The 16,867-nt window shown below is 47.8% G+C and overlaps 1 protein-coding gene and 1 long non-coding RNA gene across 2 annotated transcripts; both read left to right on the top strand.

The window, feature by feature from the left end:
- Positions 1-1,891: 1,891 nt before the first annotated feature.
- LOC311329762 (proliferation-associated protein 2G4-like) lies at positions 1,892-7,057 on the top strand. Its single transcript, XM_084461673.1, has 13 exons — positions 1,892-2,089; positions 3,050-3,178; positions 3,296-3,401; positions 3,564-3,633; positions 4,027-4,119; positions 4,385-4,448; positions 4,605-4,683; positions 4,825-4,903; positions 5,203-5,336; positions 5,482-5,576; positions 5,714-5,841; positions 5,980-6,033; positions 6,129-7,057. The coding sequence occupies exons 1-13, from the start codon at positions 2,002-2,004 to the stop codon at positions 6,195-6,197; spliced, it is 1,188 nt and encodes a 395-aa protein (XP_084317799.1). The 5' UTR covers positions 1,892-2,001; the 3' UTR covers positions 6,198-7,057.
- Positions 7,058-14,403: 7,346 nt separating this feature from the next.
- Positions 14,404-15,265, top strand: LOC311307564. The gene is made up of 3 exons (XR_014630376.1): positions 14,404-14,544; positions 14,787-14,809; positions 14,916-15,265. It is a non-coding gene; the product is annotated as an uncharacterized lncRNA (long non-coding RNA).
- Positions 15,266-16,867: the final 1,602 nt, after the last annotated feature.

The raw sequence follows: 16,867 nt of genomic DNA, 5'->3' as shown, positions 1-16,867 counted from the left end.
TTAATTCTAACATCAACGGGGTCCCGGCTAAAGTCTTTTAATACCATCCATCGTCATCCGCTTATCCGGGGTCGGGTCGCGGAGGCAGCAGTTCCAGCAGGGAGCCCCAGACATCCCTTTCCCTAGCAGCATCAACCAGTTCTGCCTGGGGAATCTTTAGCTGTTCATAGGCCAGTGCGGATGTTTAATCAAATGTGTTAATGAAAATGACCACAAAAAAGGAGAGTAGTCAAAGCACACCGCTCAAAAAGGGCTTAATACATACAACAAACTGATCAGGCTAATCATTTTTTAATGAAAATGACCACAAGACAACCTCTTGTGCATAGTTGAAATGGTAGTGGGATACGGTGATAAACTGGAGTGATCATTTGACAGCAATTATTAGCCTTTTCCAGGAATGGACAGAAATGGGATATTTTTAGAATAACAGTAATTTATTCACATACAATGGAAAGGAGTTGATGTGTAGGCATAAAGATGAAACGATACACTGAGTTTGGGTGTTTTCAGTCAACGTTGGCGTTGACCGCTTCTAGCTATCGAATGGCCGACTGGTGTAAAATGGATAGCCTAACGTTAGAGAGATAAATGTAGGCTATGGTTATGTTAATAAAGCTAACAATGATGTTGTAACATGCATGCAGCACTGCCGATCTGAACGATTGATTCATTATTACCATGGATCGGTATTGGGATTGATCAAGGGCGAGTGTGAAATAGCAGCCACGAACTCAGCGGGTTATCCGAGATGCGGCAGCAGCGGCCAAAGCTCCTGCTGGCGGGGAGTGAAGCTCTTCAACTCGCCGGTCACTGGCTCCCTGGAGGAATTTAGCCTGGCTGCAATAACGTTATCGAGAACGGAATGAATACCATCTACTAGCAAACAAAACATGTTCAGTTATATTTAACCTGTTAAAACTAAGATGCCTGGATGAAAAAATAATTTCTCCAATGGATATATTTGACAAAAACAGTTTAATATGCAAGCCGGTTTTCATTGCTAAATCAAAGCGGGGAGAGCCGAGAACATGCGTCTACATTTCACATAAAGGTGAACTTTTTCGTGAACGCGCGTCGGACAGAAAAGCTCAACTGCGCAAGTACAAAAGTCACCGGAAATAGCCAAATGACTACAAATCTAGCCAAGATGGCGCGGTTCAATAGGCCTTCACTTTAGATTTCGAATCCTGGGGGCTTGTAGCGGTCAGTGAATGGAGTGGCTGTATCCAGTTCTATTAATACATCCATGGTTTGAATAGCTGAAATGCAGTGACACAGACCATGTCTGACCTCTAGTGGCAGGTTTCCTGCAGTGCTGCAGGAGGCCAAACATACTGTAGCTACAGCACTCACTCAATAGCCACCTGCACACTAAGGCATTTTCATATTACACCTCTTGGAAAAACCAAACCAAAACATGCCCTTAGTGTGGGAAGATAAGGGACACCGTATGTTTAATAGGCTCCTAATCAAGTCAACACCTACGGTATGAAACAAGATATCATCATGAATTCAAGAATTTACTCTTCTTCATTCATGATGGGTTGGAGCATAGCCTACCCGAATTATGAATTGGGCAAAACTTTATTTAGTGGGGTCATGGGGGTGTAGATTACATGATTTATGCTTCAACCAAATGTATCTGTTTAAATGTATAATAAAGATTGGTTACTGGATACGGTGTGAATTAACTTTGTAGCAAATGAATCCAAGGCTAAATTATCTTTTTCCATCGGCATATAGGCTATTCGTTGTCTGTAGAGACAAGTAGAGGTAATAATCATGGACTATAATGCTGTAATCTGAAGGTCTGCGAGTGTGTGACGCTCAGATGCAAATTGGCGCTCTGAGCGTGCGTGTGGGACGTCGCTGGTAGGAGGAGGAAGTTCGTGGGCGCTTCGGGCCCTCACTGAAACAGCCAGGCACAGCAGCGTGGTCGACTCGAGTGGCTGACAGCCGGGGAAAAGTTACTTCGAGTACGAAAGAACCATTGAAAAGATGTCGGGGGATGACGATCCGCAAGAGCAGACCGTCGCCGACGACTTGGTCGTCACCAAGTACAAGATGGGGGCTGAGATCGCCAATCGTAAGTGAAAGGGGAAATATTGCTCTCTGAAAGGAGTTTAGACATGACACAGACAGGGATTCTGTGCTAACGTTAGTGCTAGCTGTTATAGCATATTCCAGCCATGTGCCCAGCCCGGGCTTTAACCCAGGAGTGGTGGTACATATTATTTCTAACAAAACTAACCTAAGAGTAAAAAGTATGATATTTAGCTAGCTAGCTCCTACCTATTTATCAAGCTAGCCAATTCTATAGATAAGCTGTAGCTAGCTGGCTAGCACATTATGTAATTGTTAGCTCGCTAGCTAACCCGATATGGCTAGCTGGTACTAGATTAGGACTGCAATTCATTTGGACACGTTCAGAGTTAGTTGCGTATTTGGTTTCACACACTTGGAAGCCGTCATTTACTTGCAAGTCAGATCGCAATGTATCAAGCCTGGTATGCTTGCTAGTCAGCCATCCAGATAGCTAGCTGTTTGCTGCCGTTACACAGATGTGCAAGTGCAACTATGCAAACAGGTCATTCCCACCCACACAGGGTTCGTGCAGAGCTGCACAAATCAAGGTCGTGCTCACTCACTGTTTGCACATACAGCTAGCAACTTCAAAATGTATGTCACGAATATACTTAGGATAATTGAGGAAGCTAGACAGAGTCAGGCTAGCTAGACCACTGACTTTTGGCACCTGTCTGCCCACTGATAATGTGCAGCATCCTTATCACCACCCGTCACAGATGCCCCAGCCAGCACCAGCCTGGGCATCATCATTGTTCAATGCCTTCCTCAAAGTAACATTGCGTGCCTCCCTCGGCTTGAATGGAAAACATGTTGGGGCTGAACCTGTTAATTGCTCTGACTTTTCTCCCATGCATACTGCTGGTGCAATGGCATTGTTTCTAGTACTACCTTGATGATATGTTTATGTCACTAATGTAAAGCTATCTAACCCTGTGGTTTATCCCGTGTCTGTTTTCAGAGGCTATGAAGACCGTGGTGGAGGCGGCCACATCGGGAGTCTCTGTGCTCAGCCTGTGTGAGAAGGGAGACGCCTTGATCATGGTGGAAACCGGAAAGGTCTTCAAGAAGGAGAAAAACATGAAAAAAGGTTCGATTAATATAGGAAATGGAAGCCAGGCGTGGTCCAGCTGAGCCTTTGCAGACGGGAGCAGCCCACCGACGCTGTTCAAAGTGGCTAAAGGGCTTTGTTTGTCTTTCTCCCCAGGCATTGCCTTCCCAACCTGTGTCTCCGTCAACAACTGCGTGTGCCACAACTCCCCTCTCAAGAGCGACAGTGACGTCCTACTGCAAGACGGGGACCTCGTCAAAATGTAGGCACCTGAACCGCAAATTTGAACCCCACCCACCCCCCGTCTGTGAGAGAATGTGGTGTGGAGCCAACGCTTCCCGAGGATACCATCTCTGTCTGCAGCCTTAAAGCCAGTAGTTTCCATATCTCACATGCGCCCCTCGTGTGTCCTTGTCCTCCGCAGTGACCTGGGCGTGCACGTGGACGGCTTCATCTCAAACGCGGCCCACAGCTTTGTGGTTGGCGTGACCAAGGTAACTAGCCACACTGTTTTGTGGCCTGCTGTGAGTTCAGCGGGCTCGTCCATGTCTGTTGCCTGTTGCCATGACTTTGATCTACTCCCCTCTGGCTGCCTGTGAATAGGGAACCATCCTACAGGATAAACCGGTCTATGTAGTCATGAGGAAGGTGCACATGATTGCAACCAGGCAAGCGCATCATCCCCAGGGGGACGTGTAAAGTGAGATGTTATTGTGTTCCGGGGAATGCTCCGTTGAATTTTTCCCAGGCTCATCCTATGTATTCTCTCTCTCTGCGTGTGCGTGTGTTTGTGCGTGCGCGCGCGTGTTTGTGCGTGCACGTGTGTGTGCGTGCGTGTGTGCGTGTGTGTGTGCGTGTGTGTGTGCGTGTGTGTGTGTCCGTCCCAGGAAGCCCCGTTGACAGGGCGGAAGGCAGACGTGATCAAGGCTGCGCACCTGTGCGCTGAGGCAGCCCTACGTCTGGTCAAGCCTGGGAACCAGGTGACTGACCACTGGTCTACAGTAACCGTCTGACTGCCATCAATACCATTTGCTAATAGTCAAATACTTGGGGTGCACTTTATTTAGTTAGGCAAGCATGTGCAGCGAGTCTCATGGTACCATCCCAAAACTATAACACTGTTGAGGTAAAATGAATACACCTTAAATAATAAATTATGACGCTGGTAAGAGGAGTTACACATTCTGTTGGGTTGATGCCTGGACTTTGGTAACATTTGGAATCTTCTCTCTTTCAACTGCTCAGAACTCCCAGGTCACAGAAGCTTGGAACAAAATCGCCAAGTCATTCAAGTGTTCGGCCATTGAGGGTGAGTACACAGTGGGGTCGTTTTAATCTTTGCTGGACCGCAGTCAGGAAATGCGCTACAAGAATGGCATACTGATGTTCCTGACAAACATCTTTGGTCTCTCTCTCCCTCACACTCATGCCCCCCCCACACACACACGCCCCGCAACGTTCTCAGGTATGCTTTCCCATCAGCTAAAGCAGCACGTCATCGATGGGGAGAAGACCATCATCCAGAACCCCACGGACCAGCAGAGGTGAGCCCAGAGACCCAGAGCTTTCTGTGTCATTGCTCATTGACATTGACATGCCTGCATCTCCATGTGATATTTTTATGATATCCCAGGCTCATCCCATGTGTTCCCTCTCTCTGCGTGTGTGTGCGCGTGCGTGTGTAGGAAGGATCATGAGAAGGCGGAGTTCGAGGTGAATGAGGTGTACGCCGTGGACGTGCTCATCAGCACTGGAGAAGGCAAAGTGAGAGACGGAGACATCAGCTTCTCGTTCATTTCAGTTCCTAGCCTAAATAATATGTGGGATAGAGTAGCCCTGTCTGCAACCTGGAAAACCTCCAGATATTTGCCTTTGTGTCTCAGAGTTCCTCTTCGGTCTAATGGTACATATGAGTTTACCCTGTGGGAGGTCAGCGGCTCGAATTCAAATGGTGGCAACTGCCCCATAACGTTCCTTGTACTCCACAAAGTATGCCCCCCCCCCCCCCCCCCCCTCCCTCCACACACAGGGACCAATAAAGTACTACCACTACTACCTTGCAGGCGAAAGATGCCGGAAAAAGGACCACCATTTACAAGCGGGACCCCAGCAAGCAGTACGGGCTAAAGATGAAGACGTCTCGGGCGTTGTTCAGCGAGGTCGAGAGGCGGTTCGACGCCATGCCCTTCACTCTCAGGTAGCAGATCTGGCGTCGAACCCACAGTCGTACAGTCCTCACTTTGATTTCGGACACGTTTTCCCCATCTTGCCGTCACGTCCACTTGCTTCCTCCACGGGCCCTGCTCTAACTGTGTGTGTGTTTGTGTGTGTGTGTGTGTCAGGGCGTTTGAGGATGTGGGCAAGGCCAGACTGGGCTTGGTGGAGTGTGCCAAACATGAGCTGCTGCAGCCCTTCAACGTGCTCCACGAGAAGGAAGGTGAGTGCCGCCTCGCGGCCGTACAGTCGCCCGAAAAAACCCCGCAGAGATCCGAGAGAATACTCAACGAGGCTGTATCTCTTATACGACATCACCCTGGACACGTTTCCCCTCCCCCCCCCCACCTCTGTGCACAGGGGAGTTTGTGGCCCAGTTCAAGTTCACCGTGCTGCTCATGGCCAACGGACCCCTTCGGATCACCAGCGGGCTGTTTGAGCCGGAGCTCTACAGGTCTGAGTACGAGGTAGAGGACCCGGAGCTCAAGGTAAAGTGCATCTTGAGGGCTGGGCCTAATGGGACCACTGGGGTGTGCTGTTGGCTGACTCTGCCTTTTTTGTCACCGGCGGTCTGATGTGTGTTTTGTTTTACTTGGGCACCTAAACAAGATTTTTTTTTCTTTCAGACCTTGCTTCAAAGCTCAGCAAGCCGCAAGACTCAAAAGAGAAAGAAAAAGAAGGTAGTGTATGCCAATTCACTGAGATTAGTTCACATTCATAGCCAAGTGTGTGATTCTCTCCCACTAACTTTCCTCTGTCCCTTTCTTTGTTGAAGGCCTCCAAGACCGTGGAGAGCGCGACGGGACAGGCAGCAGAGGAGGCCGAAACCGAGGGCGCAGAATAGACCCCTCCCCCTGCCTCCACCACTACCGCCCTCGGCTCCGGGAATACTGACGAGACCTCTGACCAGACGTCAAAAATACTTCCTCCCACGCCCTCCTCTTGGCCTAGCCATGGTGAATACCTCCACATCTGATGTCAGCCTGGGACACTGTTGCTGCGACTAACTTTTAACTGTCACGTCCGTTACACACACACACCCTCCCCATCCCCTTTCAGTATCTCTGTCCTTGAGACGGGGCTTCTCCCCAGAATAGTTAAAATGCTTCCACTCTGAGAGGAGACGGAAGCGCAAGGGCATTCGCTGAGTAGACTCGACGGAGGACGTTACCATCTGTCTCGGGTCTCCTCCCTGATTTTATGGTTTTTCATGAACTGTAATGTGAGTCGGACAAATAAAATGGCGGCACGACAAAGGACGGCCTGGCTGCCTGTGTTGTGCCAGTGATGTTGGAGTTGGTTAACTTGAAGCCATGTTCCTGGAATTGAATGTTTTGTCTGTTGGGAAATTAAATGTAGAACCCATCTTGAGCCCTCTGTTATAAACCCTTCATAATGTCCCCTGTTTCTAAACGTGACATGGTAAACCATGCCAGCTGGTGTTTGCAAATGATATTAGCATATGGGCTGTGGAGCTGGTAAGGTAAACAAATTGAGACTGCAAGCTTTTATAAGGCATCAGGGTACTTGACAAACAGTAACAAAAAAATTGTGAAGGCACTCTCCATGCTGCTGATGGAAGGTAAATAAGCTGTAGAAGACAACCCTTCACCCCCCAGTGCACATGGTTTTAGTTTTCCTATGAGTCATATTTCAGCCTAATGGTACTCTCACTGCCTCTGTCTATGAATTTCACCCACTAAAAAGTCAAGTTTACATATGAATTCCATATTAAATACCTGATGCTTTCTTTAAAAAAAAAAAAAAATCCCTGTTTGAGAGTGTTTTTTTTAGAAACATTAAAAAGCCAGCTGACATCAAATGATAGTGTCTCTGCACTGTTGGATTTGGTTGCGGCAACTGGCCAACTGCCATGGCCCTTCATATGGGCTGGGCAGAGACTTCGGTACCATGGACAGCGACTGGAACTAGGCGAGGTGGTGGTGATGGATCTCATCAGTTGATTGGTTATGGTTCACCAAGATATCAGCATGTTGAGTCTCTCCCTGGTCACCTCTACTAGATATCAGAGTCTCCCTGGCCACAGAGTTGATTACTCAGGAAAAAGGTTACAGAGCTGACTTGATTTTAAAAAATTTGCTTGGGAGAAGCTGAATTAGGTCTCACTTGTCTTGTAATTGCAGACATGGTAATCATAGGGGTCTGGCAGATAGTCCTATGAAACAATAGGATCACAAGAATGTGAAATGACAGGCGTACTTAAGATCTTCTAAATTACCTTCTAAATGTATTCACTTAAGCATGCTTCTAGTGTAGCCTTCATAGCCTAGTTAATATTAACAATTGTAGACCGTTTTAACAGATTAACTATTTAACGGATCAATCAGAAATAACCACTTGGGGAAACAATCTACTTCCCACAGTGGCAAAATCAAGGGATCTATACTTAAACATATTCAAGATTCAAGAGTTTTATTAGCTATGTATTTGGTTCACACATAGGCTTACTAGGGTAATGGCACGCTGTTTGCAGACGACATAGGACATGCTGTTGATGTATGTGGAATAATACCTCAGGTTGTGTGCAAAGGGTATAGAATCAGGGGGGGGTGAGGCGCTGTCCTGGGTGAGCGGTGTGCATTGTCCTGGGTGCGCTGTCCATGGTGCTGAACTGGGGTGTGGAGCGCTGGAGTGGCCGCCCGAAGCACTACCATGGCAGCCTCCCATCGATCCTCGGCGTGGGTGGATGCCACATTAACAATACATGAAATGATATATAAACTATGAACTTGAGTCTAGTCCATAAAGGGCATCTCCATTTGCCAAGAGAGGAGTGTATTCTTGTATAAGGACGGGAGCGTTCTTGAGCATCTCTGTCGTCCAGATCTCTACCAGCACCTGGCTGTTCCCCACCAGAATGTGATGGAATCTTTTCTCCTGGAGACTCCTCTTCAGGAGACCTAGCACGTCGTTGAGCCTGTGCTCCAGACTGTCAGGGCCCCAGCAGGTGGAGCAGCGCTGTCTTCAGATGGTAGCTAGTCAGAGCACTCCTACCTCTCAGACCGGTCTGCTTCCTGTGGAGGAAAGTGATGATCAGAAGGCAGTGTAGGTGGCAGGAGTGTTGTGGAAGGCCTCTCTTTGGTACGGTACGGAGTGTTCTTGGAGCACAGCAGCTAGTCCGGTGTGCGGCCTGTCCTGGGCTTCTCAGCCCTCCATGTCCGGGGGGATCCTTGCCAGGGCCCTCCATTAACTCCCTCACCTTCCAGTTCTCATGGGCCGAGGTGTGGAGAGGCCTCTAGCAGAAGCTGGCCAAGGCGCCCAGGGTCCTGGAGCTGATGGAGCCGGCCTCATCCTCGTCCTCCAGGTGTCAATCCTCCGTTCTGGGTCAGGTCCTGTCTGCACACCTCGATGGTGAAGAAGATGATCAGGGAGAGGGCGCTCCGGAAGTAGCAACTGTGTCCTCTGAGCCTGTGTCCTGCTGCTCGGAGTGCTCCATCTCATCCTCGTCCTGCTCCCAGATGAGGGTGGTGTTCTCCCGGGAGGAGAGCAACAGGTATTTCAAGATGGTGGTGGCCATCACCACGACACACACCCTGGCTATGGCCCTCTGCATCCTAGCTATTGTCCCAGTCAAACACCTGAAGGGCAAACTGTAAAGTTGTCAGTGATATTTCTGACACTGATGGTTTGTGAAAGTTATTCATCAACATCATCATCCATGGCGACTTTCAGGGGGCAGCCCTATGTTTGTGTGTGTGTGTGAGAGAGAGAGAAAGAGAGAGAATAAACATTCATCAAACACCAAACTTTACATGATAAAACACAGAACTAGAGGGTTCATAATGCACATGTGGTGCAGGTGATTGGGCCACAGGGGTGGAGAAGGGAGACTGTGTGTGTGTGTTTGTGTGTGTGTCAATGTCATTTCATTTTTATGTGTGTGTGCGCATGTGTGTGTGAGAGAGAGATACAACAACAAACAAATATCAAACACCAAACTCTGCCTTACATGACAAAACACTCACAGAACTAGAGGGTCCAGACGAGAATGGACCTGTGCTGCAGGGGATTGGGCCACAGGGCCCAATCCTAACCGAGGGATATTGGCATGTACCCCTGACCCCACAGGCCAAGGAGAAGACGGCGTTTGTGACCCCTGACGGCCTGTTCCAGTACACCATCTTGCCGTTCGGAGTATACGGGGCTCTTGCAACATTCCAGAGGCTAATGGATCGAGTCCTCAGACCACACTTGGGGGTACTGTATGTAGCCGCCTACCTGGACGACAGAGTGGGAGACCCGCCTGGAACACCTCCAGGCACTCCGTCGGGTGGGGCTAACAGCCAACCCCAAGAAATGTAAGCTGGAGTTGGAGGAGGCCTCCTCTCGGAAGATTTACGCACTCGGCTTCCTTTGCCCAATCTAAGGTTGGACAGCAGCAGGGACTAAGGGAGGGGAGTCACATGCATCACTACATGCAATGGCCTTCTGGCATGCTGCACTAGACGCATCGCTGCACCCTGCGAGGGAGCTCGCCAGCACACCCACTACAGAGTGAACAAACGTTCAGCACCATGGACAGCAGCGAGAGCAGGTGGTAGGCCGGTATTTACTGTCCATTTCTTGTCGCCAGGGCAATCCTGCTACCCAGCTGCACCAAATTCCTCCACAGCACAAAAAAGTCCAGCCTGAGAAGTAGCCAGCAGTCTTAGGACTCAGTGAGTACTACTCGTGTGCCTGTGTTTGCCCATGCAGAACTCTGTGAAGTTGCTAATTCCGGTTATTTTGCTGGTTTCAGGGGCAAACACATGAACACAGGCGACCAATAACATAGACTGGATCGTTGAGCCGGAGGCAACAATGGTGAATAACAACTCAGATCTCTGGTGATAAGTAGCTATAGGTAGTTTGTTAACTATTTCTATTTTGTTTTTTAATTTATATAATAATAATATATTGGGCAGTGGGCAATAATGGGCAGTGGCTAATTTCAGTGCAAACTAGAATGGAGAATTAAGACGCCTCCTTCCCTCCAATGATGGAGAAACTTTGAGGGGCGTGATTGGGAGGAATGGCCACCACGATCTGAACCCGAGTGGTGTTTTGTTGTTGGACTTCTGTGCTAGTCACGGTTTGTCCATAACAAACACCATGTTCGAACACACGGATGCCCACAAGTACACCTGGCATCAGAACACCTTAGGCCGAAGGTCAATGATAGATTTTGTTATCGTATCATCTGATCTGAGGCCATGTGTTTTGGACACTCGGGTAAAGAGAGGGGCAGAGCTGTCCACTGATCACCATCTGGTGGTGAGCTGGTTTCGATGGCGGGGGAAACCTCTGGACAGACCTGGAAAACCCAAGAATGTAGTGAGGGTGAACTGGGAACATCTGGAGGAAGAGCCTCCAGATCTCAATTGCCACCTCCGGCAGAGCTTCTCTGGCATCCCTGTGGAGGCTGGGGACATCGACCATGAGTGGTCAGTGTTCAAAGTCTCCAATGCTGAAGCTGCGGCCTGAGGGCAATAGGTACCTCAAGGGGCGGTAACCGTAGTACACCGTCGTGGACAGCGGTGGCCAGGGAAGCCATCCGACTGAAGCCGTCCCCTTCCGGGATATGTTAGCCCGGGGGACTCCAGAAGCAGTTGCAGGGTATCGACTGGCCCGGAGGGCTGCGGCTTCAGCCTAGCGAAGGCAAAGCAGTGGGTGTGGGAGGAGTTCGAGAAACCATGGAGAAGGACTTTCGGTCTGCACCAAAGTGTTTCTGGAAGACCATCAGACACCTCAGGAGGGGAAAGCGGGGGACCGTCCAAGCTGTATACAGCAAGGAAGGGACACTGCTGACCTCAACTGAGGAGATTGTTGAGCATTGGAAGGAGCACTTTGAGGAACTCCTGAACCCGACTAATCCACCCTCTACGATCGAGGCAGAGCCGGAAGATGATGGGGGGTCATCGTCAATTTCCCTGGATGAGGTCACTGAGGTAGTCAAACAACTCCACAGTGGCAAAGCCCCAGGGACTGATGAGATCCGTCCAGAAATACTGAAGGCGCTGGGTGTTGAGGGGCTAAAGGGGTGGCAGACTGGGGTGGTGGTCCCAATATTCAAAAAAGGGGACCAGAGGATGTTTGCCAATTATAGAGGCATCACATTACTCAGCCTCCCAGGGAAAGTGTACTCCAAGGGGCTGGAAAGGAGGGGTCGGCCGATAGTCGAACCTCAGATCGAAGAGGAACAATGCGGATTTCGTCCTGGTTGTGGAACCACCAACCAGCTCTTCACTGTCGCAAGGATCTTGGAGGGGGCTTGGGAGTTTGCCCAACCTGTCTACATGTGTTTTGTGGACTTGGAGAAGGCTTACGACCAGGTCCCTCGAGAGGTCTTGTAGAGGGTTATGCGGGAGTATGGGGTGAGGGGATCCCTAGGCCCATCCAATCCCTTTACACCCAGAGCGAGAGCTGTGTCCGTGTCCTCGGCAGTAAGTCGTCTTCCTTTCCGGTGAGGGTTGGCCTCCGCCAGGGCTGCGCTTTGTCACCAATCCTGTTTGTGATTTTCATGGACAGGATATCGAGGCGTAGTCGTGCGGAGGTGGGTTTGCAGTTCGGTGAGCTGGGGATCGCGTCGCTGCTATTTGCAGATGATGTGGTCCTGATGGCATCATCTGCCTGCGACCTCCAGAACTATCTGGATAGGTTCGCAACTGAGTGTGAAGCGGCTGGGATGAGAATCAGCACTTCTAAGTCTGAGGCCATGGTTCTCAGCAGGAAACTGAGTGAAAATGAGTTTTCTCCGGAGGGTGGCTGGGGTCTCCCTGAGAGATCGGGTGAGAAGTTCAGTCATCTGGGAGAGACTCGGAGTAGAGCCGCTGCTCCTTTGCGAAAGGAGCCAGTTGAGGTGGTTCGGGCATCTAGTGAGGATGCCTCCTTGGCGCCTCCCTAGGGAAGTGTTCCAGGCGTGTCCGGCTGGGAGGAGGCCGCAGGTTGCCCCAGGACTAGGTGGCGGGATTACATCTTCGCACTGGCCTGGGAGCAGCTAAAGATTCCCCAGGCAGAAATGGTTGATGCTGCCAGGGAAAGGGATGTCTGGGGCCCCCTGCTGGAACTGCTGCCTCCGTGACCCGGCCCTGGATAAGCGGATTAAAATGGTTGGATGGATGGATAATAATAATAATAATATATTTATATATAATATATTTATATATGATAATAATAATACTAATATATTAATAATAATATAACAATAATTTGTAATTTTGTTTATTTAGTTACAGTATGTATGTACAATTTCTCAAACCTCCCCCTGGGTCTAATCTCCCGATGTCTTTGAATCCTAGAAATGCCCCTGCTCTCCAGCTACGGGGGCAACCGACCTGGCATTGCCTCCAAGTTCTCTGTGGACAAGAGGCTTCAAATTGGTTCGACCTGGGTGATTACTTTCTTTGGACATTCTGGAGTCTTTCCAGATCTTGTTCTATCCCCTACTTCATTGCTTTTGTTTAAACCGTCCCAAAAAGTGTTTGGTTTGAAAAAAAAAAAAAAAAAAATACCAAATACATATTTTAGACTTTTTGAATCTTAGTTTGTTAATAGATTTTCATGTCTTTCATTTTAGTGAAATGTTGCTGCTAGACCTAACCTGGGGGGGGGGGGGGTGCCCTCTCCAGTTTAGAAAGGACACCCACGCTTGTGCCCATGGGGCCAGCCCGTCACCCTGGCTCCCGGCACGCTGAGACAGTGCGGAAGCTCCACCGCTCCATCTGTAGGAAACATCAGTGCATCTCTGCCAACTCCTGTCTTTGCTCACCTATCAGGACGATGTAGTCATTATGCATTCTAGAGGGGAGGTTGTGTGGGCAGCTAACATGGCATACTAGTTCTATCAGTGAGAAAATCCCTTTATGCTAGTGTTTCCCAACTAGGGTCCGTGACGTGGTACTTTTGTTAAATACATATATGTTTAAATAACATTTTATAAGCCTATCAAATTGAAGAAAAATGTAAGACTTATTGTTTTAAAATGAACCAATACTTTGCACACATTCACAACTCTCACATTGAGCTGATGTTAACACACTCTGAGCTGTAGACTTTTGGAGGCCCTAGGCAAAATTTTCTGTGTGGAGGCCCAGTTTTGAAATAAACCCTACCCACCATCATTCCATCTTCATGTAACATTATGCCATCACTTCAGGCTATCAGCAGCAGCAATGACGCACTAGGGCCTCAGCCAATCAGATCAATCTATTGCTGGGAGGGGGGGGGGGGCTCCTGGAAATCTGGATTTTATGATTACTGGCATGTATTGTATCCAGTGAGAATGTTAACTCTTTTTATAGTTTAAAACAAAAAAAGTTTTGTGAGGCAGGAGGCCCTAGGCATTTGTCTACTCCGCCTGATTCAAACAGATAAACAAACAAGAAACTGTGCTCAGAGAGCACAGACCTCTGCCCTGAATGAATTTCGTGGCTCTGTGCGCCAAAATTGAATGGGTCCTAAATTGGCCCATGCTACACCTCTCCACTGAGTCTGGTAGTTATTGCGTAATCCTAATCCCCAAAAAAGAATGGCCATCCCAGCCGTGATTAAGCGGCTCATGGACCTGCCCTGGGATTGTTTGATTTTTTGTAATTCTAGTCTATATGTGTGTGTGTGTGTGTGTGTGTGTGTTGGGGGGGGGGTCTTAAGGATTGTTCCTAATTCTAGAGGTCCAGACCATTGCTTTATGGCATGCCCTTGGTGCTCCTGACCAAGCAGAACTTTTTATTTGATGTAGAAACCAGTGAACCACACAGTTTTGACAGCTAGAAAATTAATATTATTTTGTTACGTTTAGGATACGTTTTAGTCGAAATTGATATAAACTATTGTTTGATGTCAACATAATAATGATGTGAGTTCGGTACAAATGAACTACAAGCGAGAATGTTCCTTGAGAAAGAGGTGTATTTCCCATGGATGTATTAATAGAATACACACAGAATATTTCCCATAATCCATGGCAGTCCAACAATGATGACGCGTGCAACATGCATAAAGCACGAGTCCCCGAGTGATGACGTTCTTAGAGACAGCGACATCTTTTCGGAGGTATGTGAAAAGCTGCATCCAAACGCTGTCTAGCGTCAAATAACTCATCCAATTAATCCTCTTGTATTTTAAGGCATCCGATTTATAACGTATTTCCCCCTACCTCCTTTCAGACACCCCTACTCGACATGAGAGCTAAGGTGAGTTATATCCCTCAAAAATCATTGTTTCTTTACCAGTCAATACACGCTAGCCTACAATAGCATGGCTAGCTAGCTGACTTAGCTAGCCACCTGGTGGTAATGCAATCCTTTTGTTACTGCTAGCTAGTTGTCATTTCACTGAAATTCAGTACTTGGTGTTGATGTGGGCTCTTTCTGTGGTTGCAATGATTATCATGTCACTGCCATTTCTCCATTAAAACTGTCCCTTCCGTTTTCAGTGGAGAAAGAAGCGTATGCGCAGGTGAGACCCGTCTTGCACGTTTGACCTACACGGAATTCAGTCTTGCTAGTTAGCTACGTTTGTCTGATTTTTAATGAGTCTTTCTAATGTTATCCATTTCTCATAGGCTGAAGCGCAAAAGGAGAAAGATGAGGCAGAGGTCTAAGTAAACTGCCGCCCTGGCTGCGATTTGATTTAAAAGCTGCAGCCAGAGTCTAAAGGATTTCCCAAGTGCTGAGTCGGACACCAGAGAGCCTCCCACACCGTCAAGAGGCCACAAGACCAGAGCCTTCCGTGATGTCAGCCAGAGGCTCCAGATCGGCTGTGCTGCAGTAGGCTTTTGGTCGACATAACCTGGATGAACACTTTCCTTGGACGTTCTGGACTTTTTCCATACCTCGTTTTATCCCCTACTCCATTACTTTTGTTTATACATTACCAATGAAACGTTTTGGTTAATAAAAGAAGTGTAGCCTATTTGAGTGTTGGTATCCTTTGTTTTTGGTAGGCTAATGGGCTTGCATTTCAATTTAATTTTGCTGCTGCTACACCCAACCTTATCCAACGGATTGACAAACATTGATTCAATTAGTTTGAGGTTTTTCCTCTCTGAGCAAAAATTCATACACTTTATGATCCCAAATTCTTCTCGGGAGCAGGGAAGCTTACCAGTAGGCTACATTCTTATGCTTATATGACACTGGTGGTTGTTAGTTGCAACCCTTCTGTAGAAATTATTTGCCTAGTGTTTGACATGGTTTATCCCTGCAAAAAATAAATGTTGAGACTAGAATAGGTTGGCATGGAGCTGCCACGGGTGCATGGTTAAATTAAAGATTTTATGGTAAAAAAAAAAGTCAGGAGTGTGGCGGCCAAGTTATGTTCTTATAAAATAAAAAAAATAAACGTATTCGTATGCCTCATTTATTACATTCATTAGCCGCCAGGTATGGACACGGAAGTGGCTGTATCCACAGCAACATGAGTAGACTAACCTGATAACTGGTCTCCAAGGTTAAAGCTACCTCTTCCCAAAGAAAATAGGGTAATTTGACGGAAAAATACGTTTGCAACTAATGCGACCTATGCCTTTTCTGTTGAAAGCATATTTAGCCTTGCGAGATAAGGATGTGATTGCCTAGCTGCAGGCAGATGGTTGCTCCCGTATCCTGCAGTTTTTTTTTTACAGCTTGCCAGTCATGGTGGTTGTTTTTAAATACTGGGTCTTGTTTGCTGCCATTCCGTTTGTAGACTGTATTCATGTGCGCGTCACATTCTGTTTCTCTCCACACTTCGCATTTGCGAATCGGGTCTGGCGGTGCCAAGCAACCATACTGCCCAGTAGCAAATGCGCAAGCGTTAAGCAGGCAAGCGGGATAGCGGAACTGTAGGCCTACTGCCCTGTCTATAAAATGACGATAAGATCTTGCATGTCTTATAGAATAGTCAAATTTGTACGTGTTTCCGTCAGGATTCACGGTGTACAGGTTAGACGTTGTACAGCTATAGCCTAGTTCAGCTATAAGCCTATTCTGGTTAATGATAGGCTACATAACATGCCTGATTGGTTAAGGAGCAAAATGTATCAAACCTAACTCCCGTAAAAAATTGGTAATTTGAATATCGTATGCAAGTATGCAATTTAGACAGATTTGCCTATTAATAAAAACCTCCCAGGATTAGATAAATTTATGGCTATACCGAATGATGTTCGCACCCTGTAGTTTTATTTAGACTAGGCTACATAAGCTGCTGCTCTGGTGACAGCTCTCATCACCTGTCACATAGTAGTTGTTGTGTTTTTTTTTTTTTTTTTGCAATAGGCTAGCCTACTGCACATTAGTAGCCTAACCAATAAGTTCATGCGCAAACGTGCACGGAGGCGCGTGCGCGTAATTACGCACTGGCTTCCATAGGTTCTGCCGCCGTGGGCGCGTAATAGCCTGCCGTGTCGGTCAGTAGAAATTGCGCAGCTCGGCCGCCTCGACTGGTGTGTGATTCAACTATTCAACTAACAAGTTAATTCGACGTCTTATTTTTTCTATTGGATTTCATAAGACGGAGCCTCACGTAGGGATT

This window comes from Borostomias antarcticus, assembly GCF_949987555.1.
Source record: "Borostomias antarcticus genome assembly, chromosome: 3".
NCBI classification, from domain to species: domain Eukaryota; kingdom Metazoa; phylum Chordata; class Actinopteri; order Stomiiformes; family Stomiidae; genus Borostomias; species Borostomias antarcticus.
The sequence above is the reverse complement of the archived record's forward strand: the minus strand, read 5'-3'. Positions and strand labels throughout refer to the sequence as shown.

Excerpts from the sequence above, each read along its gene's own strand:
- LOC311329762 (XM_084461673.1), top strand. The coding sequence starts at position 2,002 with ATGTCGGGGGATGACGATCCGCAAGAGCAGACCGTCGCCGACGACTTG. Across the intron at positions 4,684-4,824 it reads AACCCCACGGACCAGCAGAG|GAAGGATCATGAGAAGGCGG; the intron begins GTGAGCCCAGAG and ends GTGCGTGTGTAG. Across the intron at positions 6,034-6,128 it reads AAAAGAGAAAGAAAAAGAAG|GCCTCCAAGACCGTGGAGAG; the intron begins GTAGTGTATGCC and ends TCTTTGTTGAAG.